The sequence below is a fragment of the Stigmatopora nigra genome, chromosome 3 (genome assembly GCF_051989575.1).
Source record: "Stigmatopora nigra isolate UIUO_SnigA chromosome 3, RoL_Snig_1.1, whole genome shotgun sequence".
Classification (NCBI taxonomy): Eukaryota; Metazoa; Chordata; class Actinopteri; order Syngnathiformes; family Syngnathidae; genus Stigmatopora; species Stigmatopora nigra.
Window position 1 is genome coordinate 5,563,900 of NC_135510.1, and position 24,488 is coordinate 5,588,387.

The window sequence follows — 24,488 nt, forward strand, 5'->3', positions numbered from 1 at the left end:
GTTTTACACTTTTTTTTCCTGGTCTAAAAATTGGATTGCGGTCAGCTAAGCATATTTTGAAAAATGACAAATCTGACCAGATTGGAAGTAAAAAACCATCAACATCAGGACATTCCTAGTCACTATGTTGTGCATCATTTTTTTAAGCATAGAACACTATGAGTAGCTTATTTCCTTTCCCTCTGGCCTGTTTTTAATGGAGAGACAAAATGAATCAATAAGCCACGCACGATTAATGAAGAGTTCCAGGCCCCGCCGCTTCACACATGCTGACCAGAGTTTAGTCACCCAGCCGAGCATCGTCAATAATCGGCTTGGCGGTGGGTCTATCAATCCAGTGAAGCTCACTTCTTGGCGATTTCAGCACTAAATGTGAACAGCTACACCGTAGAAGAGCGTTCCAGCATGTTGCTTTGAAAATAATGTGATAAGGTCATTAAAAAACAGTGGCATGCAATATAGTTTGGCTACTAGAAGTTAATAAAGAAGGATCTGCATGATAAAAATGGGGGACATTTTCTTAGATCTGACCAGTTAATAAAAACTTTATGAAACTATTGATGTAACAGTCAGCCGGACAACCAATCATGTTCACGTTTAGGAACAAACTTGCATACAACTAGCCTAGCTAGAATGTTTTTAGGGAGATGTGGGAAGTACATGTTGGAGTACTCTAAGGCTGCCCTATGGAAAGGGGTGTGGCAGTGGAGACATGGAATCAAACATGCATGTTAAAGCCACTGCTCCCATTTCAGAAGTATAGGCAAAACACTCCAACAAATAGAGTGAACTTTCAGTTTGACCTGGGTAATGTATAACCCCGGCCGGGTTGGTGTTCTAAAACAAAGTTGCCTGACACCATACACCAGGGAACCTATGGCTCGGGAGCACAATGTGGCTCTTTTGATGGGTGCATAAGGCTCTCCGCTAAACTCTGAGCTAAAATATGGAAACCGCTGGTCTTGCCTTTCCTAAATAGTCATCTGCATGCATTCTCTCATTGATATCCATTGATTAGCAACAGCATGACAGTGTTATCAAAGGAATTCAGTGACTTTTTGTACTTTATAAGTAATGGAATCACCAAAAAAGCACAGATTTTCATGGTTTTAAAATGTTTGATAGTCTGAGTATGGCCATCAAGGAATAACATTTAAACATATTAATTGTTTTCTGTATCAAAAACGTACCCTAACCTTACTATACGTGAACATGGCGGGGGACCTGTGAATTCCGAGTTTACTACCCCCAGCCCCCAAGCCACGCCACCCCACCCAACTCTCCAAACAAAAGCCGCCAGAGACGCCTCCTGCACGGCGTGCAGCAGCAGCCCGACTCGGTGAAGCCGCCGGAAGAACCGGCTGGCACGAAGCAAGGCTCCACAAGTTGCGAGCATCACGGCGGGTCGGGGACTCGCAACTTCGCCGGCAAAACAGCGGCAAACACGCACACGCGGACCTGCTTCATCACCCCCACCCCCCGCCGCCCCGTTTTGATAAGAGCCGTCAGGCGGATTTTCAGCGTGTGCCGCAGGAGGGATGTTCGCCGCGGTAATCGGATGACTATGTGACCAATGAATAAATGGGGGGGTAAAATAAAGCCGTTTTACCTTCAGATGCTCCAGTGGTGCATCGCAGAACGCACCAAGGCGGACACTTCCGTTGATTTAGCTGCAAAATAGGATCCTCTGCACGGCTGGAAGGCAAATGTCCTAAGTGGCCGGCCGGCGTGTGTGTGCGTTCGCGTGGAAGGACAGCAGCGACTGTTGAGTGTGTACAATGCGCGTGTCTACGTGCGCGTCAAACGGGGGGTGTGGGGCTTGGTGGGCGTGGGCATTTGGGAGACAAGCCCATCCTCCCTGTGGGGGCACCACAGGAAATACGTCACTTTCAATCGACCACGTTTTGTAGTTCATCTCCCAATAAGTGCTCTACAAAAGCTCTATTCGGGAAATAGGTTGTTTATGAGGAATTCATATCATTATGTATAATGTATGAACAATTTGACTATTTTACCATTAATTTCTAAAAACTTTAATTTAGTAATATACATGGAATTCCAAGGGGGTCGATGCAACTGGTTAAAATACATTGGAAATGTGACTTAATAGATCCTAGGAAATGAAATAAGAAATAGGAAGTGTAAAAAATAGACATATGTCAGAGTTTAACTCTAAGAGAGAAATTTGTTCCAAAGGGAAAGTTTTCTTTTTAATTGCTAAACTTCTTTACTGTGTTTTTTCCCACAATACATTGCGTTCTGGTTAATGGTAAATGAGTGTCATTCAAATAGTCATGCTTTGTGTACAAACCTTGTGTGTAGACAGTGGGCCTGTTCTTAAATTAGACAATTCGATATTTAACTTACAGTTAGTTAGAGAAATAAAGGAGAAGGGAAAACCTTCAAATCATATTTTAAGTGACAAGAGAAGAACAGTTGCCCGAGAATCCAAGTAAAATTCCAAACATTCTAATGGAAGTGCCATGTTGACACATCTGTCTGCTACCATAATCTCCACATATCCCCCTCAGAAGACCCCGTTCACCACCCGAAAATCCCAACTGTGGGAGCGAGACGTCTCCAAGAAAATATTTGGACCGTTTTTCGTCAGCTGCCCATAATCCATAATTTTCGTGGCAACATTCCACATTACATCAGAAGCGTCGAAAGTTTTACAGGGAGGGGAGGAGGGACTGACACTTTGCTTTCAACATGCAACCTGCAGGCATAGAGGAAGGAAAATCAGGGGACAGGGGGGGTATTGACAATCAAGGTGTCAGGTTTGGGCCTGTGCTCATAGATATTGGAGACGAGTATAATTAGTACACTGGGGAAGGATTTTGTTGAAGACTGCCAGCAAATATTGAGCATAAAACACAAAAAATTGTGTCATTGTTATTGGGTGTCATAACCCAAGCATAGTTGTATTCTTTAAAAAAATATATTTTAATTATATTTAGTTGGATTAGAATTTTTTAATTAAAATATACAAAGCAAATAATATATATATATATATAGAATTATAAGAAATACCATGAAGAAAATTGGCTTTTAAGAGGTTCATTATTTTAAATCATTAATTTTCCATATCACTTATTCTTTTGTATTGCAAAAAAAGTAAGTTGTCCAATAAAGGTTCAGAAACTTTTTTAATTTAAAAAGTGAATACTAAATAAAACCATAAATCAGACAAATGCTACCCTCTAGTGGTTAAACAGTCTCAACGCTTCCACAATTGTAATGGTAAATCATTGTGATGCAAATGACATGTCGGGGGAAAAAAAACCTAATCTTTCATTCATCTTCCAAGCTGCTTATCCTCACGAGGGTCAGGGAGGGGTCTACAACCTGTCCGAGCCAACTAATTGAAAAAAAAATCGGAAAAATACTGTTGTCATCCAATGGCGTCCGTCACCTCAACTCTCCAGTCTCCTCCTCCATTTTAGGTTGTGTTTGCCGTATAGCGGACTCCATACCGGGCAAACAAGTCCTCCTCCGAGCGGCTGTCTCCATCTTCCAAACAAGTTCCACTTCCCACGGGTGCGTGACGAAACTAAGCACCTCGCCACCTTGGCACCCCCCAGCTCTCCCCACCCTACCAGCTCTGTGGATGTAGTCCGTGTGTGATTCCGGGAAATCATAGTTGACCACCAAGCGTACCCGGGACGTGTCCAGGCCTCGCGAGGCCACGTCGGTGCACAGGAGAAGCTTCGTAGTGCCCTGTTGGAAGCCCTGAAAGATGCCAGTGCGCACCACGGCAGGCATCTCACCTTGCAGACGGGCGTGCGGGACACCCATTTCCTCCAGAGAATATCTGTTGTGGGAGAAATGGACTTATTATGAAAACACCGGAAATAAAATCATACAAAAAAGGCATTTTCTTTTGCAGAACACATTTTTTAAACGTTTTTTTTCTTTTTTTCCCCGCAGTATAAAACCTGTGGTTGTTTATCATATCCTAAGGAAGTATATATTAACAAAAAAAAAAAGCATTCACTCCATGCTTGCTTAGTAAGGGATAAAACAAATAATGCATTTCCAAGATATCTAATCTTAACACTAAGCAACACATGCAAAGAAAAAATGCATTTTGGTTAGTTTTATGCATGTATAATGATTTCAAAACTGGCTCCTTTAAGAAGTACCTTGAATACGGAATTTTTTTTGCAGATATAGAAAATAAAAACTCTTAACCCATGTTGTCAATCAAATAGTTAAAAATAAACCATGTTTTTTTCCATCCCAGGCGTTTACTAAAACCTAATATTTTCCTTTACTTACCCGAGCCAGTTGACAGTGGAGGACTTGTTGCAGAACACCAGGACGCCATCCCCACCTTCTCCTCGTTGTTCCAGCTGCAGTTGTTTCAAGTAATGGTTGAGCTCCGGAACCTTGTCCTGTCCACGAACTTTTAGAAATGTCTGCTTAACATGTGGCATGAGGTAGTGCAGCATCTTGCTCTTGATGACCACCATGTTCCCCAGATCTGTCACCCGGGCGAGGACGTCCCCCACCCCGCCAGGGAAGGTGGCACCTATCGCCAGAAGCTGAGCCTTTCCCAACAGGTCTCGAGTCTCCGCCGGACTGCCGGCGATCACGACGTGTCGCAAAATTTCTTCCAGCATGTCGACGAAGCTCGGGTCGAACATGGTGTCGGCTTCGTCCACCACCAAGAAGCGGAGGTGTCTCAAGTCCAGGCAACGTCTTCGCAGTGCTTTGACCAGGGCGCCGGGTGTGGCGACTAAAATGTCAGGAGGCTCTTGCTTGAAAACCCCTTTGATGCTCCCCACGCCTTGCCCACCTTCCACCATCCTCGTTTCCAAGCCCAGTGGGGTGCACAGGCTCTTGGACACGGACGCCACCTGTTCGGCCAGCTCCCTGGAGGGCACCACGACCGTAGCATGTATTTCAGGTGGACACACTTCTTCATTCATCTTCTTAATGAGCAGCAATTTGTGCAAAATGGGCAACAAATAACTTAGCGTCTTCCCACTTCCCGTCTCAGCCGCACAAAGGATGTTGTGACCTTTCATCACCTGAGGAATGGTCTGCATCTGCACTGTGGTGGGATGAATGATGTTTAGGCCTTCCAAAGTTTCTATCAGATCTGTGGAGATGTGGAGTTTGTGGAAGGTCTCCGTGGGCTTTTTGTCCTCCTCCTTTTCACCGCCGGCAGTTATAAAAGGGGCAACGGATCGGATGTTGTTGATGGTGAAATAATCCCCGAATGACTTGTTGTGTTTCCATCCTTTGGAGCAGAGTGTGGGTACGTCAAATTTGCCGTGCGTGTAACCAACAGATTGGTTCAAATTGGCGTTCCTGCTCTGGATGAGGAGTTTGCCGGCTTTACTTGTTCGGATTGGTGTAATTTTTCGGGTTTGCTTGACGTTCTCGACGCGATTCTGCACGGAGCGAGGAACGCGGATGATGGGGATCTGTTCTGAAGATGCCGGGCAGACGGAAAAATAAACACGAGAAGTCGAGAGTCTGCTCAATTGAGTTTGAAAATGTCTCGATGAAGCCAAAGTCGAGTACCCGACCTTCAGAGACAACATTCTGGACTGACAACGTGAATGCTAGCCCGCTAGCGACTATTTTTTCCCAAAGAAGAAGCTTGAATACAATAAAACTGCTTAGTAAAGAAATGCAATTAATCTTCTAATGAATCGTCATCAGGTTATCACAAAAAATGACACCAATATTATCCCAAAAGCCATTAAAACGAATCCAGAAGATTCATGGAAGCTGTGTAAGTGGCTGTCAGGGAGCCATGCGTAACGTGGCGATTGTTGATGACGTGGTAAGGGGCGCTGAATGATGACGAAATATTTCTATTATTCTTAGGTATTTTTGCTTAGAGTTGTACTTTTACTTTGATTCAGATGATTTTTAATGGACATATTTTCTCAATTTGTGTTTTTTAGATTAAGTAAATACATGTTTGATTTGTCAAAGAAACATTGGGGTTGTACATTATATTATTGTATTGTATATCCAGTATTTGTTACAAAAATAAAATAAAAAGAGGTTCTGAGATTTTAAAAACTCTCCCATGGGATAATTCCAGCTCTCTTATGACCAATATGTACAAACACAAATTATAATTGATGGCTCCTTCTATTTTTTAAAGATGGTGGCAATAACTACAGTGATCATCACTACTACGAAATGTCAAAAGGCCTCACTACATTGTGTTCAACCAAGCCTGCAATATTCTCATGAGAAAACTCCAAAGTCAACTTTTATTACCTTATAAAATGACTAATTAAAGGCTCAACGTTAAGCATGTGCATGTTCTGGGATTCTTGGGAGGATTATCCACACAGTGCATGTAAAAAAATAATAATAATAATAATAAAGGGTCACTAATCTTCTTTTTTTGTATCCAGCGAAACGGATGCCAATGAATAGGGGGATAGTAATTCATAGTCTACTAGTAAGAGTGTTTCAGCCTTCACATTTAAATGCTTCTGGCTGTTCGAATTGATTTTACACCAGCTGATGTGATGAATGAACTCAATCCTAGTCATTGATCATCAGTATCATCAAGAGTGTCACAATTTAATGTCATTGCAGCTTGAATCCCACTGCAGGATTTTTACAATTTTATTTTAGTGATACATTTCCAGAAATACATTTTACTTTACTGCAGATGTCATGTTCTCACAAGTTTTAAACCAGCAAGTCAAAGCAATTTCAGCAAGCAACCACTAAGGGGAAACCCAAACCAACAAGTCTTTTACAGCCCTCTGTATGCCATTAAATTGAAATACAAACATGATAAGAATTAGCTTGAAGTGGTTTCTTCATGTGACATGAATTAAATCTCTATATTTAGAAATGATAAACAAAGACAGTATTGACAGCAAGTTCCTAGGGCGGGGGGTTTGAATCTGTCTCCGGATGTTTGTGGAGGGTTTTTTTCCAGGGACTCTAACTTCCTCAAACAATCTTGCATGTTAGGTTCATTGAGGACTGTAAATTGTCCTTATGGGAATGCTTGTTTGCCTGTGTGCAAATGACTAGCAACCAAACCCGGATAAACCAGCGCTCGTCTAGAGTCAAATGGGATGGTCTTGTTCACATTTCACCCTTGTGTCTATTCAGAACAAAAATAAACCACAAAATGAATGATTGCAGTTGTTTATGGGGAATATTGAGATAATAATGGGCGTATTTTCATGGCATTTTGTATTTAGATTGGGGTAACTTTATGACTATACTTTGTCATTTCTTAAAATTGCGATAATACATGCTGTATTTTTGTGATCTGGACTTTAAGGGGCCAAATTTTGAAAAGAGACCAACCCTACTGTATATTTTATTTAACATCTTGCAGAAATAATTTTTAATTTCCTTCACGGTCTATGCAACAAATCCTTATCGCTGGTTGTTCTAAAACAGGACCAGACATCACGTAACTTGATATTTGTTGACATTTAGTAAATACCTGTTGGGTCGGTGCTTACGTTAGCATTGCTGCAGAATGTGTGTGCTCAAATCCTTGAAAAGAGAGTGATGCCTCAAAGCATACAAATAACAAAGTGAGATGGGGTGACATGAGGGGGGACGATGCTTGCTTGTTTGCTTTCCAACTTTCACAAGAAGAACCAACCAACCACATTGGCACCCTCCGGCACAAAATTACCTTTCTTATCTTCGCACTTTAAAGGTCATCGCTAAAGATAACATACAGGGGTATAGTGAAATGTCCTTGGGTGTGTACACAGAGGGGAAAGGTCAAGCCTTGTTAGGTGACTATAGTACAGTAGGCTACTGTCCATTCCATGTACAATGTGTCCAGTCATGTTCAGTTTAAGAGCTGTGTATGTATAAAAAGTGAATGGTAAAGATTTTTGTATACTTTAGCCCAATGTTTGGAATAAGTCTCTAGAGGTGAAATAAAATAAAATAAATAATAACCTATTTTGAACCCAGAAAAGTAAGTAAAACAATAACAATATTAGGCCTTTTTCACTTTATACAGTAAAATACAGAGCAAAATTTCTGAGTTATTTTTTACAACTTACTAAATCTTAATGATTTTCATCTTAACAAGCCTTTTATTTCCCTGCATTGACCTGCTCTAGCTGAACTAAGATAACAACAACTAACAATAATGTGGTTTTCTGTTGTTTGGGAATTACATAAGGAAGTAAAATAAAACACAAAAGACATCATGACGACTGCACTATAATACTTGCTAGGCAATTGATTGCAGTTGTTATTTAAATTATTCATATGTATCAATCCAACAGAACAATTGTGAAGTCATCATTTTTTTCCTAAAGGGTACTAAAAACTTTTCAACATTAGATACAACAGTATTTAATAAAGACAAATATTATGTCATTTGCATTAAAAAAGCTGCCGATTCCCCCAATTCACCAGTAAATTAAGTTATTTTACAGTTAGATAAAGCTTATTTATGACTGTTGGTAAAGAAGGATTACTCTGGTTTTTGTGTATGGAACTAAAAGACCACAGGAAACGTGAATTTGATGCTTTCAGATGTATTCTGTACACCGAGCGCTTGTCTAAACGCCCACGCACGTCTGGCAACCGTGTCAAAGTAAGTGGGTGATGAATGCATACAAGTTGTCTGACATTATTACAAATTACCTTTCAAACGAAAACATATAAAAGTTGTAGGCTAAAGAACCATCTAAAGGTCTGAGTCCACCTATATTTAGAGCTTGGAATTAGATGTTGTTGAAAATAATTCAAAAAGTATTTCTTGATTGCAAAATGTATTATAAATGTTCTACTTTTTCATAAAATTGTCCACCACCAAATTGTATTACACTTCTATCTTTCTTTGTGCGTCAAATCGCTTCCAAATTTGTTATAGTGCTTATCTGAATGCGAAAGATCTTTAGCTCAAATGAAAACATGGATAACTTTTACACAGTGATGCATTAAAGGACATACACATTAATGTCTAAGGCATCAAAACAACTCATCAGAGCTTGAGTCCATTAGCCCATGTGACGCTGAGTGTGGGTGTGTGCTTGTGTGTGTGTGTGTGTGTGTGTGTGTGTGTGTGTGTGTGTGTGTGTGTGTGTGTGTGTGTGTGTGTGTGTGTGTGGACACCGGATACACAGTGAAGATTAACCTGAGCCAAAAAAGGCTGATGGATTTGATGCAAACAAAGGGGTTAATAAGAATTGGGGAAAGCTTGCACAAACAGATTTCCTATTAGTCCTACTTAAAATTAACTGTAGAAATGTCGTCATGGGAAATACCCACAACTGAATGTTGACAAAAGAAAAGACGTAATGTAATAACCATTTAGCAGTGACTAATCTGACTTTTTTTAACATTTTAAATGACATTACAGGCTCTAACAGTTTGCATGAGGTGAAGATTTTATTTTGAAAAGTGAATCTACTTGTATTGTAAAGCCCTGGTTTACAAATACGGTTTGGATAATAAGAATACTTTAAAATATAGGAAAAGATAGATTTCACGTGGAAGAGGAGAAGCATAAATCTACCAGACATCAATTTAGTGGATTATCCTTACTACTTATCCCCCTCATGGGGTGATGGAGTCTATCCAATATGACTGAGAACAGTGAAAGAACAGGGGTACACTTTGAACTGATTGCAGTGTGCAGCCTTGCTCAAAGGTTTTGGGATTCTTTTTTAAATTAGTTTATCAATAGTATATGTCCAATCCAATTGAGATGGGAGGATGGCCGTGAATAAACATCAGTTCATTCACTTTAAATCGATTGGACAACTATCTATCAGTCAAAATGTCAGCCAATGGGTTAAAAATCTATACAAATAAGTACATGGCTCATTTGCATACTTAATGTTAGTGGCTTACATGATGCAAAATGTGATGTCCATGTAGGTTGAAGCCCTTTCTTTGTAGGTTTGCTTATTTAGGTTGTTTATTTCATATTACCTAAAATATAAACTTGATCATCCAATAATAACTTTAAGAATTTGTTTGCCTAATAACAACAACATCAATAAACAAATGTGACATTGGAGCACTAAGGTCTTCTCGCCTATAAAGTAAATATAGTAATACTGGTGTTCTAAAAGAAGTTGTTATTTTGCGTGTTATAATACAGCTATAGTACAAATAGTCGTAGAAATGTTAGTTTGCTTGGTGTCAGCCAGCCATAAGAGGAGCCAGCAAGCAGCAGTCGTCCACGGCAACGCGCGCGCGCGTCTGCTGACATCACAACTGGAAATGCCTTGTCACGCGGGGTTAGTAAAAGTTGGGATCGGAGCTCCACGGAGCGAGAGAGAGCCACAAGACAGGCCGACGCACAGGCACCCAAACCGGGCTTCGCAGCGACTATTCAACCGCAAGCTGGAGGAAACTCGACTTTACTTCTAAAACGTGGCATACGCGACGAGGACGACTTTGTCTAAAGTTAAAACCTATTTTGGTGTTGTTTTTATTTATTTTTTCATTTTTTGTTGCCAAATCGGAAGACTTTTATTTGGATTTTTTTCGCATTTGCAGGACATTTTTTTATGTTTCGAGAGCCGCATGAAGCAGAGTTGAAGTTAGGCTTCGGCGTTTTGCCACTCGGTAAATGTTGTTGCGCCGTTTTCGATTTGGGACAGTGTAAAAAAAAACTGCTTTGACGGGGGGGCTTTCGGCGACGAGAGATCGGAGCTGTCAAACCCGATGACGACGGCAAACTGCCCCGGTAACGAGGAGCTGGACTTCCGACTCATCTTCGGAGAGGACGGGCAGCAGCCGTCATTGGGTCCCGCAGGTCAGTGCCACGTTTGCCCACTTTTGCCCACCCCATCGTCCCCTCCCCGTGTAGACTTCGCTACTTTATTTTTTTTGCCACCTCGCCAATTTCAGCCTGCGATTTCAACTCGTAAAAGGGGAGCAGTTGTGCTTGAGAAAGGCAAATGTTTACATATCACTTTTCTGTGGCTGCCTGCCAGAGAATAACAGCAGCTGTCTTTAGCCAGACTTGCAAACTGTTCAAGTGTTATTACATTAAAAAGTCTATGGATTCGTGTGTGTGTGTGTGTGTGTGTGTGTGTGTGTGTGTGTGTGTGTGTGTGCGTGCGTGTGTGCGTGTGTGCGTGCGTGTGTGCGTGTGTGTGTGTGTGTGTGTGTGTGTGTTTGCATGATCTAATTGTTCATTAATAAGACAGTGTAGGTACTACTTTGCTTTCTTACTATGCCTCTGTTGTTGATTGTCATTACACATAAACACAACAATATTTGGCTTTGAGTGAGTTTCAATACTATGTACTGTGTTATTAACTTTTACACAATGTAAAGTCAAGGTGAGTTATTGCACAACTAGCCCAATTTGCCCATGCTTCAGAATTATTTTCCTCTATAGGATAAGGATAAAAATAATGATTTATGAAGAAAAAAAACTTTACTTGAAAGTAAAAAAAACTTTTTTTGTTGAATTATGTGCCTAAGGGGTGTCAGAAAGGTTCCAATATGGTTGCAATGTGGGGAAAAGATATATTTCAAACCAAAAGTAGAAACTTTGACCTTTAATTCTAAATAGGGCAAGTGACTTTTTATGGTAATTAAAAAAGAAAAAAAAAAGAAAACAGCTGTCTATACCTGGCTCAAGATTTTTCCAACACTTCAACATTCAGTAGGATGAGTAAATGTCTCAAAATTTAATACTATTTTTTGAGTCATGTGGGCCACATAATAAAAAAAATGTTGCACAAGTCTGGCTCCAATGACTCAAAGTGTGATGTTCACATATGTGGCAATCATGTCTCATTAAAAAAAACATTAATCTCAATTTCTAAATGATTTTATGAATGAATAACTATATATATAATATATAATATAACTAAAGTGGTCTTAATTTTTCCATACAATTACAATTAATTAAAAAAGAAATCTCCGCAAGTGAAGTTAAGTTAACTCATTCATTTTCTGAACCACTTATCCTCACGAGGCTTGTGAAGGGTGCTGGAGCCTCGGGCCAGCTGGCACCGATTATTGGCTGCCAACCTTCCCAGTCACTCACTCTAAGTCAAAATGGATTAGATGTCTAGTATGTCAATGAAAGGGAATGGCTAAAACTAGTGCCCTACAGTTAGTGCAGGGATGTCCACAAAGATCCTGCAGCAATCCTAACTTTGTTTGGTGTTTGATGAGAAGCACTTCATGTACATCCAGCGTCTAAAAGTAGTTATTACCTGTCTAGCCTTCTTTTCAAAGTAACATTCCGAGCTCTTGTACCAAGAATCGATATTTGATAAAAGCCATAAACGCAAAAAATAAAGTGCTATTAGTCACCCTAGCTCTCTGCTCTCAAGCTCTCAAGCATTGTGCTTTTTATTCATTCCTACCAGTCATACACTTATGAAAAGACATAAATTCTGCTATAAATGGGCATAAAAATGATAATTATCTGCTGTAAGTCTTTGCTTGTGGAAAGCTAGCTTCTACGCATCAAACCTAAACACAAAGATGTCTGCAAGCGATTACTACATGCAATAAGATCAATTTCTAGTTATCTGGAAATCTACCACTTTGCACCAATGTTCCCAAGCTGTTGTGTGGTTGTGAATAAAGTGAAAAAAAGTGAGTTCTTTAGATGAGCTACATGATATTGTGACATTTACGACATTTACCCAAGAGGCATCTTTTTAAAGTTTTCTAAACTACACTTCTAAAATCTGGCAACAGACCTTAACAAAGTCAATGTGATATACTGCCAATGGGTTTGGTCTAACTGTATAAATAAAGGTGTTTAAACAAAAACAATTACTAATAACAAAGCCCAGAGTTAGACTTTTTCAAAAGAGGATGTGAGTCGGTGTAGGATGTTTTGCACAATACCAGCCTAGCACAACACTCCCAAATGATATTTAAAATTCAAGCCTGTGATTGGCTGGACACCAATTCAGGGTCCATTCCCAACGACTGGTCATTCAGCGGCCAAAACTTGAAACCTGAGTCAATCAATGCTTGAAACCATTTCTATGCGCTGTCAATCTTCGCTGTTCAAAGATGCTGATTGGATCAGCCATTGACTCAAAAACCAGCAGAACCAATGAATGCTCCAACTGTGTCTATTTCTTAAACTTTGGAACATATTCATGGAATAGCTGTTGCATGCCTAAATCTTTTTTTCCCTGGTTAGAATTGTTTGAGCTACCGATGGCTCGAGGGGGAAAAACGCACCCCTTTGAATTAGCGCTGTCGTAAGAAAAGTGAATTTAATCGTATTTGGATGGCCTGGCATGGCCTGAAAGGGGGGGGGGGGGGGGGGGGGGGTTCAGTCTAAATGAATCAATGGAGTGTAAAAGCAGGATCTCAGTGTGAGGGAGTTTGACAGTCTTTTCTGCTTTCTGTGAAGGCAATACTCAAGTCACTACTTGTTTTGTATTTTGTGTAACAAGCTAGCAAGTGAACTTCCACTTCATCTCCAACACGTTTCTACAAAGCTTTGTTTCGTCGCCTCTTGTATACGCCAGGATGAGGCTGATGTCATTTCATTATTTGGAATTTCAGTCTTGTAAAAATATCGCGTTTGCACTCCCCCACGTAAAAATAACAATAGCTGTATTGTACTTCTTTTTTAATAAGTAAATATTCCCATAAGTTGTTTTTTTATTTAAAAAAAACTAAATGCCTACTCGAAACAAATTTTATGTACGTATTTTCACAATGCATCCATTATTTTTGTCGTAAATATGAACTAATCTAAGCAGCCAGCTTGTCTGTGAATTTTCCGAAGTTCAAACTCACAAACAGATGCTCAGTAGCCACATAATACACAAGTTATTTCTCCGCAAAATGTCAGATGAGAGATGATAATGGGAATAGGTACTAAGTCAAATAAAATAAAAACAACTCTGAAGCCACTACCATGCACTAAGCACTCATAATTTGGCCTAACTTAAGCACACTACTGCCAATTGTCTCCATGAATAAATCACTAACAAACTAACCAACTAATCTCTACCATGCAAGAAAAAAAATAAAGGTACGGGTAATGGAAAACTCTGTTCAATTGGTGAACTTAGTCTGAATAATCTTCTATCGCTCTCCATTCCTTTCAGAACTTGTCACATTAAACCCTTGCAGAGTGAATGAAATCCAGTAGGATTTTCTTTATTTGCTAAGGGAGTCGATTCTACCGCTAACCCAACTCTCTTCTGTTAGGTTGGCTTTGTACTTGCATAAATAAACACAAACATTAATATTAATTAAAATCTAAGTGCTAGTTTGTTTCGGCACAATACCAGAAGAAGCCTCCGCTTTGCCTTTTCCATCCTGCTCCTCCTTGTCTAATTACATGTCTTGATAACTTTTCTCTATCATGATCTCTGTGTTCTTTGTCGCTGAGGAAACGACGCACAGCGTAAAATTGAAATATGTCAGCCTATTATTTAGATGTGTATTTTATTGGTTGGGATTTTCCCCAAGGTTAGCAAGGGAAGAACCTTCTTTTGAATGAAAGGCGAATTGGAACTTTGCTGCAGGTCGGAACATTTAAATGGGAATGAAATTGCAGTGTAAGGCACAACAGAAGGCTTTTTCTTTTTTTGCGGTAGTGAGAAGAAAATAGAGGATAGACAGGATGATTGCATAAACAGTGAAATGAAAATAATGGAGTTCTGACAGTTAAACTGTTTCCGTTATGTAACTAGTAACGGAACTTCCACTGTATTCTTTATGAATAAGTTCTGGATCTACCTTTGGGTAGGCATTTTTCCGGTATTTTTGTGGCACTTTTCATAGTATCACAAGTATTGATAACAAGAATAACATTATCACCAAATCTGCTATGATTTGGGGTTTATTTTAGCCTTCATTTATTGTTTCAATTTTTTTCTACTGGGAAGTATGAGTGGTCGGAATTCTGTGGGTATCAGGAAATTGGGATTACAATGTACTACAGAGCATTTAGGCAGTAATTGTGATAGCAATTTGGTAGTGTTAAGTCTATTGTTCTCGTTGGTTAAAAGCTATTTTGCCCAAAAATGGAAGGGATGTATTGTCACCAAACAATATTTTTGCTCTGTCACTTACCTTGTCTGCAGTGTTGATTTTGTGTAATTATGGTTGCAACAGTCTGGAACTTCCATCATAGTGAATAAAACTTCTTTTCTCTTGCACAATTTACCTTGAGCTATAAATGGGAGACAAAAAAAAGAGACAATGAGAAACTATCTGGATAAGTACTATCCATTGAGTTTAGCTAAGAACAGATGAAGTCTTTTGGTCTCTCAAACTGTCACCATTAGAAAATGTTTATCAACTCCAAGTAATGTTTCAATATTCTAGTAATTTAGACATCTTGCAGTTGTGTTTCTGTCTGTAGTCTGTATTTTTAGTATTAATCTTGTCTACTTCTGAGTCATGTGGTACTACTTAGCCAGAACAGAGGCACTTTGAGGGACAATTTTCGTTGCTAAGCTACGATAATGTCACATTAAATTTAATTTCCGGTCCTGGGATTCTGATCTTATGGCATTACTCTTCAATGCTGGATCCTCAAAAAAGTGTAGCTAATCTTCTGTAGTCTCAAGCTTGGGTTAAATGCTAACAGTTGGTATGCTACCCTATACTAGATGGCGACACACGACAATTTCCACATGAAGATAGTATAAACTTAATTGTAAGACTTCAAGAGTATTTGAATAGAAGAATATCTCCACAACTTGGCCTTCTACGTTCTTCATTGTCTGATCCTCTAAACTGATTCCTTCGCAGTCTTCCTCATTCGTGGGAAAGACTGAAATTACATCGCTCTCATGGTGAACTATTTTGGGCTTCCAAAAGAGAGCGGCACAGGGCACACAGCAGGTTCTGGTGACTTGATCGTACTCGGTGCGGGAGGATCTGCCTCGTCCTAGCACGTCTGTAGCCTTTTTTGTCTTGCTGTTTGGACATTTTACAATCTTAACAAGGAGAGGTATACAATAATGCTGTGCACCACATCTCCAGGTGAGTGTGTCAGCGCTTGCAGATTCTGGCCAGGTGTGTTGTGAGTGTGTGTTTCTAGGTGTGTTGGTGTTGGAGTAGGAATGACTTGTAGCATGCAAGTACATGTGGTCTTTCGGAAATAATCTTGTCTTTTCCTAAAATACCAGAAGACTAACAACTGAGCGCTTGATTGATGGGTCTAGAAATTCTGCTGAATTTCCCTCCTATGCGTCATCGTAGTGAAAACGCTGCAAAACAATTTTTGATCATGTACAGTAATTTACAAATTGATGATGCTTCTGTAGAGTGAATGAAATAATTTGCAAGAATGGAAATTTGAATTACATTTTGGCAAAATTTGCAATTCTATTTCCGGGTAAAAAATGGTCTTCAACAATCGATAACACGTCCATTTTTGTACTTTTTGTAAGGACTGAAAAAACTGCACATCTGAAATGATTGGTTTTATACAGTCATTTAAATACAAGGCAGACTGCATGAGTTTTTAAAAAGGAATTCTCGCGAGTGCCACTTTTCAGTATCTGGGAGAATGTAAAAGGCAAAGAGGTTAGCCGCCAAACAGCCACGCACAAGGTCAACATGTGGACCACCACATGGGTACCCCTAACCCAAGTGAACATAAAGGCTCCAAGCACCTAGTGTGATGAATGAGACGTTTGTTTCCCTGGGGTTGAGGCATGACTAACTATGTGAGGCATCTGTCTAGTTTAAATTTAGGGTAACTGAAGCTACTGCTGGCTGTGCTGTATCAACATATCAGAGGCTGCATTACACCAGAGAGAAAGCTGTTTAACTCCTGTATCTCCTTTCATTTCTTTCTTTTTTATCCCCCTGTAGTCCCTTTGTACCTGAAGGCACACAGACCACAGTCATTTGAATTGGAAATAATTGAGGGAAAAACATCTCAGATACTCCGCCATTACGTACTCGCCAATGATTGGGCAGGTTTGGAAATTGTTGTCCAGGATACAAGAGTAAATTTCATTTGTCATGGGTCAAAAGTGTGCCGCTCCAGGAAGATTATCAAAGGATGACGGTCCACATTCCTATTGAGGCCCAGGAGGTTGTGTGGACCCTACTACATGGGTCATAACCGGAATGTAGACCATGTGGACTCTAACAGCTGGGCAAAAAGGGCATTGTACGCCAACTGTGAATAGAGTTGCAACAATACGGACCCCCGTTTACTCTTCTGACGGTCATAAACACCGTCCACCTTCTCGTCACCCGACGTTTGAAGATCCCCGTTTAGCGTCAGCGCTCTTCCTATTTAGAGCAAGGCCTGTTGTTTATAGAGTGTGGCGACCTCACTGTTGAATTCTGCATGTTTGCTTTGTTTTGAGGTCAAGTCACTGGGTATTTTTGTAGTGGCACCAGATCGAATCAGATTAGTTTGATATGAAGCTTTCTCAGCCATTTTTCAGAAAAAAATATGAACATAACTCATAGCAGTGTATTCTTTGCTGGGGTTTCGTTCAACTTGTTGCTTGCCACTACTGCTTTATCCCATAATCTTATCACAGCGTGATATTGTTAATTAGGAGCCTAATTTAGCAGCGTACGTTAACAATGGCTTAGGGTGAGTTTCTGTTGGCTAGTGAATTTTCTGTGACATCAGAGGGAGGCTTTATGTGAAAACTCACACATAAATGTTACTTAACACGTAAGAGAAATGATGATGAAACCAAGGCCAACAATCTTTGACTAATGCATTTCATTTACATGGACCGACTTGCAACTGTTTCCATCAGTAACATACGTATGCTAATTTAGTAGATACAGGGAAGCCCAGTAGTCTTGGCACAAACCCAATTTAGACAGTTTTAAGCCACAGGTGATAGCAAACCTTTGTAACACGTACGTATGTGCGTCACAGGATCCCATTTTAGAAAAGTAGGCCAGCAGTCAACCCACAAGATCTAAAAAAAACAACTAAACAATGCTTTATAAGAATACACCGCAGGTGATTTGTTATATGATTTTTACTATTGGCCTACTTCAGTTGCAATGTAAAATACATTGTCATTAAATTTTGTGTTGTAAAGAGAATTTTGGGCCAATAGGGTACGAGGCAGGCACAATTTGGGTTTTTGTTTCTATTGAAATATCTTCAAGAATTATGCTGATTTATTTTTTGTTGGGAAAGTGTCTTAAATTATTACAGTCTACTAATTCAGCAGGATAATCAACTAATATAGGGGGTAGATTATTTAAGTGACAATTGTGTAATTGTTTGTCTTTGACCTACCTGTCCTAGTGAGTGGCATTTTTCTGCAGCAAACTGTTGCCCAGCAGCTATTGACATGGGCTGAAAGGAGAGACAGGCCAATTGGTTAAAATACAAAGCCTTTTGTACATGGGGTGTAAGCAGATCTGGTTCTAATCAAGTTGCGTGCCCACCACAAAGGGAACCTGGGGTTAGGTTACCCTCTAGCTCGGGTGCCACATGGTTTTGTGGCAAGTGCATCAACCAAGACTGTAATCTGTCTTGAAATTACGTGCACAAAAGGCACATTATGGGCTATTTACGTGGGTACTCTTTTACACATTTAAAATAGTGTTGTTTTGGCTTGTTGTATAAAAATGCAGGCATATGGAAAGAGGCCGTAAAGGTACTGTTTCATTTAAATGCATGACAAAAGTTGCATGGTGTTGTTAGTGCTCTGGGCATAAGCGATACATTTTGACAAAATTCCAAACTTTTCAAAACTTTTCCTTTAGAACACAGGTGTCAAAGTCAAGGCCCACGGACCAGTTTTGGGGCCACCACATACATTTTGCAAGGCCTGCATAATTAAATGTTGTGCATCGATGTCATGTTTCTGACTAAGATAACATTTTAAAATAAAAATCACATTTTTGTAATCCTCAATAAAAAGTAAGGGATGGCAGAAATCAGAGAATTAACTTTTTGAATAAAAAAACATGAATATTAATTATAAAGTACAAAAAATGTTCACTGTTTCCTTTTGTTTGTTTTATTTTTCAAATAATACTTAAATTAAAAGAAATAGAATGGAAATATAATAGACAATATATGCCAATTAGAAGGTCAAAAAAAATAATCTGGATTATTTTTGTGTCAAAGAGTCTTCAAGCCATTCAGCAACTAATAAAATTCATTTGATTATAAATGAGTTTTCATTTGGTCGCAACCCGAGTTAAATAATGGCCGGACATAATGGCCCTTTGAAGGAAAGTTATGATCACACCTCTTATGAAAAAGTTACTTGTCTGGATCTGTGTACACAGTCTTCATTTGAACCAAATAAGCTGTATTCTCACACACAGCATGCATATTACCGCTCAAGCCTTAAAAAGCAGTACATCCTGATTTTCATGTTGGTGGAATGCGATCTCAACCTTACAATGCTTATCCAACAAATCACATTTAACTACACTGAAATTGTGATATTATTCATTGGATACCTGTAAGGGTTGGCTAAACCACTGTAGGCACAACAGCATTAACCTGAATCTGCGCTAGGAGGGACTAATCCTACCTCACTGTTGTTGACTGGACTTTCTCAGAATATGGGCTTGTATGTCACTGCCGGTCACAGGACCCTGACACACTTTACTTGGGGAAGAGGAGGAGGGGGAGAGGAAGGCAAGGGAGGGAAGGTTTACAGTGCTTTGCGCCTTATCCCCTAGCAAGAACCCTCAGGGAGTGTTACAGTCACTCCTAGGCTCAGCGAACTTTGAAACAATAAACCCAAGTAGATGCCAGTGTCACCAGCAAGCTTTCCCTGTTGTTATGGTTACTTATAGTATGTCACAAACATCCGTGCCTGAATGAAACCGTGTAGTTAAGCTATTCATAAATGAGGATCAGCAAAGCCTCTTAAAGATCTTTATTTAAGCGGGTTGGCTACAATGTAAGGGTGCTTGAGGAGTGTGTGACGCATTCACGGACACCAATAAGGGGCCTACATTTGAAGTCATTGATGAAACTCTGCTACCTCATCTGTCTTCTCATTTGTCCTGCTCTCTCAGGGTCAATATATTTTGCGAAGGGATCTTCTCCATCATCAGTCCCGTTCCCTACTCTGAACGTTTAGGCCACAAGTTAATTATATCTATTATTGGTCATCCCTTGTATGACACACTGCCCAATGTTGTGTACCAAAAAGCACAACTTTTGGTGATAGACTTAGTTTTTCCTACATTACATTCCCGTATGGCACAGGTGTAAAAGTTGTAGCCCTGGGGCCAAATCTGGCCCACCGCGTCATTTTGTGTGGCCCGGGAAAGTAAATCAAGAATGCCGACTTTCTGCTTTAGGTTCAAATTAAAATGAAGAGTAGAGATGTATATTAAATTTCCTGATTTCCCCCTTTTAAATCGATAATTGCTATTTTTTAATCCAGTTCTTTTAATCCATTTATAAAAATTAAAAAAAATCTGAAAATTATATCTAAAATGGTCCGGCCCACATGAAATCGAGTTGACGTTAAAGCAGCCTGTGAACCAACCCCCAGTTTGACACCCTTGCTGTATGGTAAATTACTAACAGGTACAAAAACAAAGTTGGTATCTGAATGAATATCTTCCTCACTAAAAAGCACCAATTCAATACCCATGAAACTGTGAATGATTTGATTGAAATGATCTCTAATTAATACTAATGAATAGTGTTAGTTCTTGAGTTTTTTTTTAGACTTTGTTTGACTCATTGTTTCCTTCGCGTAATCTCCAGTTTTTTGCTGCCATTTTAAAATTTGAAGCATTTTCTTTTCCACACGACCTCTTGCGTTAGTCTCTGTCATGCATGTGAGTGTGTCTCTGTGTGTACACGCTGTCAGTGTGTTGCCTGTCAGTCAGATGCTGTCGTCAGAGTATCCGATGCTCGGTCTTGTGATAGGCAGCCCGGCCCAGTGTCAAGCCGAGGAGCGCTAAATATAAAACTTGCTCCTGCTGTTGTTAGGAAGTCAGGGTCAGGGGGGCACAAACAGAGAGAATGTTGGAAATGAACTAGAAAATTACAACACAATTTGTGATTCATGGCCATATTTGGCCTTGTTCTTCTTTTAGATAGAACAGTTTCTCTCTTCTAAAAAATAGGGACCTAGTGTGCAATGATTCATAATATTATGATGGTGTCACACATTTGTTGTTAAAAAGAATCCAATACATTTGTCAACACTTAGTCTGAAAGCTGCTTTCTCCTATGATTGCAAGGTTGATTTTGGAAAAAAAATAACCTTTGGGGGTGTGGCATGAGTAAGGGAAGAAACATTCCGAATATTTAATTACTTTCAATAGTGATGCACAAACACACTCAAAATTATGTCTATAGTTTCTTAAAGTAATTGTTTAAATACAGTAACTTTCTTAAAGTCTTTCAGAATGACTTTCTCATGACTGCCATCTGCAGTACCGGAGTAATTCTGCAACTATCAACTTGAATTTTATTAAAAACGCTTAAGTTGACTGTCTAATCAATTTTTCTGGTTCCGATTTCCTGAAATGTAGTATTACATATAGCAAGCAGGGACAAACCCCTTTTTAAGTTGCATAATTGTTTGGAATAGGTGGCTCAACATTTGACACGAGAGACATTTTGCAGAGGAGGCAGTGGGGAAACACTCCCAATAGGGGCTGAAGAGTGCATCGAGTGGAAATTTATCAATAACCACTAACCGAGTGGAGCCAATGTGGACAGTGTGTGTGTGCTGTCTATCTGTTTGTGTGTGTGTGTGTGTGTGTGTGTGTGTGTATGTGTGTGTGTGTGTGTGTGTGTGTGTGTGTGTGTGTGTGTGTGTGTGTGTGTGTGTGTGTGTGTGTGTGTGTGTGTGTGTGTGTGTGTGTGTGTGTGTGTGTGAGTGTGTGTATGTGTGTGAATACATGCTGCCTGTGCTGAATGACTTTGGGTAAAAATAGCCTGCCAGTGCTAGTTGTGATGAAAGCTGACAGCACGCACCATTGTGTGAATTTGTTTCCTGAGTAGTGCTGTTCACCAGTTATACTTCTTGAAGCAATATCTGCCTGTATGGCAGACTGTACCTGGCAGTGGAGTAGTAGAGAACCTTTGTATCAGATACTATTTAATGGTACAGCACAGTGGGATTGCTACGATCATAATTTGATTTGTTTGAATTTGAAAATAATTTCATTTTAAGAAATAATGGTAATGAAAACCACTGCAGGTTAAAATCGTAGCTAAAACTATGATTGCTATGACATTTCTATTATGTTTTTAAACATGATCAGTCTAAGACAGATAACAAACCATACAACTTTTACATTAGTGAATTTTAGAACTGCAAAGAGATTTGATCTTTTTCTCACCTGGTGGCATAAATTGAAGTCGCTGTGAGCAGGGTTCGAACCTGCGCGGGAATATCCCATTGGATTTCGAGTCCAACGCCTTAACCTCTCGGCCATCACAGCTGTGAGACGCTGTATGGTTTAATGGCTTTATCTGTAGGGACAGTACCTGTTGAAAGAACAAAAGTAGTAGTTAAATTACAACATTGTTGATTTCGTGGCAACCTGGGTGTAATAGATGAAAGCTTTGTCCCTGTTCTCCCTTTTACGTCCTTGAATTTGATCTGGCACTCCAAAACAACCATGTTAAATTAATTGAAGTCTGTCATCTATACTTTAAGTGTACAATTACTAAAAGATGATGCTATGTGTTAATATTTCATTTCATGCCTCCATTTAGATCTGGAGCCTGATGACAACACGTCGTTCTACATCTTCAACGTAGGGCAGCCCCCATCAATGGTCACAAATCACCAATCAATAAACCTCCCCCGTCATGGCTTGCAGGCACACTCCCCGCTAAGCAGCAATTCACCTCGCCTTCAATCACACAAACAAGGACCCGGGCACCTAAACTATGAGGTACAAGATTCCAAGTATGGCACCTCCCCTTTACTCCATTCTGCCCCAGTGGAGGCTCCGAAAGCATTCGAGTGCCCCAGTATTCAGATCACCTCCATCTCCCCAAGCTGCCAGCAGGAGATGGATGCCAATGAACAAGACCTGAGAGCAAATGGCCCCGATAGGGAGTACCACAATGAAAGGCCTCTGTCCAGAGACCACCTATATTTGCCTCTGGACCACTCATACCGGGACTCTTCGCTCAGTCCGAGCCCAGGCAGCAGCCTCTCATCTAGGAGTTGGTTCTCTGACGCCTCCTCCTGCGAATCCTTTTCCCACGTCTACGACGATGTCGACGCCGAGCTCAACGAGGCTGCCGCTCGCTTCACCCTGGGCTCGCCCCTCACGTCTCCGGGCTGCGCCTCGCCTCAATCGGGCATCGCCAATGTGGAAGATCAGCAACAGTGGCAGCACCCTCAAGCCTCCTTCGTGCAGCACTCCCACTCTGCCACTCTGTCACCTCGACAGTCTCCCTGCCACTCCCCGCGGACAAGTGTCACCGACGAGAACTGGCTAAGTCCACGGCCACCTTCTCGGCCCTCTTCGCGCCCCACCTCACCCTGCGGGAAGAGGCGCCACTCCAGTGCCGACATCTGTTATCCTGGCTCCGTGTCACCGCATCACTCACCCTCACCTACACCGGGACCCTCGCCAAGGGGCAGCGTGACAGAGGACACCTGGGCTGGCAGCCCCTCTAGAGGAATGTCGCCTTTTCAATGCTGCCCATCGGAGGCAGACATACCATCTAAGACGAGGAAAACCTCCCAGAACATAACGATGCAACCGTCACCAAAAGGAGATTTGGGATTAGACGACCAGGGGAATGCTCCTCCTAATCTAGAATCTCCCTCAGAAGAGGGACTTCACAGCCTCAAGAAAGATGGGCCTGGAGAGCAGTTCCTCTCTGTGCCCTCACATTTTTCATGGAATAAACCCAAGCCTGGACACACACCTATATTCAGGTAATCCACATAATATTGAGTGAAAAAATGGGCATTTTAGGTCTAGAAAGAATGTCAATGTCTTTCATCAAATGTGAGCCACTGTATACTTAGAAAGAAAGACTTGGTATGGTAAAAGTAAGGCAGAACCGGAATAAAATAGGTAAGAAAATTAGTCCAAAATGAAGTATTGATGGCTTAACTTGAAAATGACTTTAACTCAAAGGAATGCCTTAACAAACAGCTCTGACTGGTCCTTTATGTTATCTTAGGCTGATTGGTTGGAACAAAAACCTGCGCCCACAGCGGCCCTCAAGGACCGATTTGCCCACGCCAGTTCTAGAAAGTGCCGGGGCAACAGTTACCTCTTTTATGATTATGAATGGTTTCACGACATGACAAGATTTGAAAGGCTATTCATTTGTCACAGACATTTAAAAAAAAACATGTACAAAGTTTATGCACTGTTGTGAGTTGCCATGAAGATTAAACGTTTTGATCTTAAAGACAAATAATAGTGCGATAAAATTTGAATCAACAATGATTATTGTTTGACCAGATCGACTTTAACTGGTACACTGGACTCCAATGTTCAATAAAGGTACTTTGAGCTGTGCAGAAGCCATATAAATCTTACAATGTAATGTCTGGAAAGGTTGACAAATGTCTTTTAATTACCATCTAAGAGTGTACTATAGGCTAACAGTCTGCTGCATGTTCCTCAGA

The 24,488-nt window shown here is 40.4% G+C and overlaps 3 protein-coding genes and 1 non-coding gene across 5 annotated transcripts in view; 1 reads left to right on the forward strand and 3 right to left on the reverse strand.

The window, feature by feature from the left end:
• LOC144194154 (talin-2) overlaps positions 1-1,764 on the reverse strand; it is a 58,163-nt gene extending 56,399 nt beyond the window's left edge. For both annotated transcript variants that reach the window (XM_077713010.1, XM_077713009.1), the window contains exon 1: positions 1,610-1,764. The gene's annotated coding sequence lies outside the window, so the exon portion shown is untranslated. The remainder of the gene's footprint in view (positions 1-1,609) is intronic.
• Positions 1,765-2,322: 558 nt separating this feature from the next.
• ddx28 (DEAD (Asp-Glu-Ala-Asp) box polypeptide 28) lies at positions 2,323-5,813 on the reverse strand. Its single transcript, XM_077714101.1, has 2 exons — positions 4,282-5,813; positions 2,323-3,814 (listed from the first exon to the last, which is right to left on the reverse strand). Exons 1-2 carry the CDS (start codon positions 5,553-5,555, stop codon positions 3,412-3,414), a joined length of 1,677 nt encoding a protein of 558 aa, XP_077570227.1. The 5' UTR covers positions 5,556-5,813; the 3' UTR covers positions 2,323-3,411.
• A 4,351-nt stretch (positions 5,814-10,164) lies between these two features.
• Positions 10,165-24,488, forward strand: part of nfatc3a (nuclear factor of activated T cells 3a) — a 40,861-nt gene continuing 26,537 nt past the window's right edge. Inside the window, exons 1-2 of the mRNA XM_077713464.1 lie at positions 10,165-10,747; positions 22,601-23,783. Of these exons, the coding sequence (XP_077569590.1) occupies positions 10,657-10,747; positions 22,601-23,783 (1,274 nt within the window). The 5' untranslated portion in view covers positions 10,165-10,656. The remainder of the gene's footprint in view (positions 10,748-22,600; positions 23,784-24,488) is intronic.
• trnas-cga (transfer RNA serine (anticodon CGA)) lies at positions 22,242-22,323 on the reverse strand. The gene has a single exon. It is a non-coding gene; the product is annotated as a tRNA-Ser (tRNA).

Excerpts from the sequence above, each read along its gene's own strand:
- ddx28 (XM_077714101.1), bottom strand. The coding sequence starts at position 5,555 with ATGTTGTCTCTGAAGGTCGGGTACTCGACTTTGGCTTCATCGAGACAT. Across the intron at positions 3,815-4,281 it reads TCCACTGTCAACTGGCTCGG|ATATTCTCTGGAGGAAATGG; the intron begins GTAAGTAAAGGA and ends CTCCCACAACAG.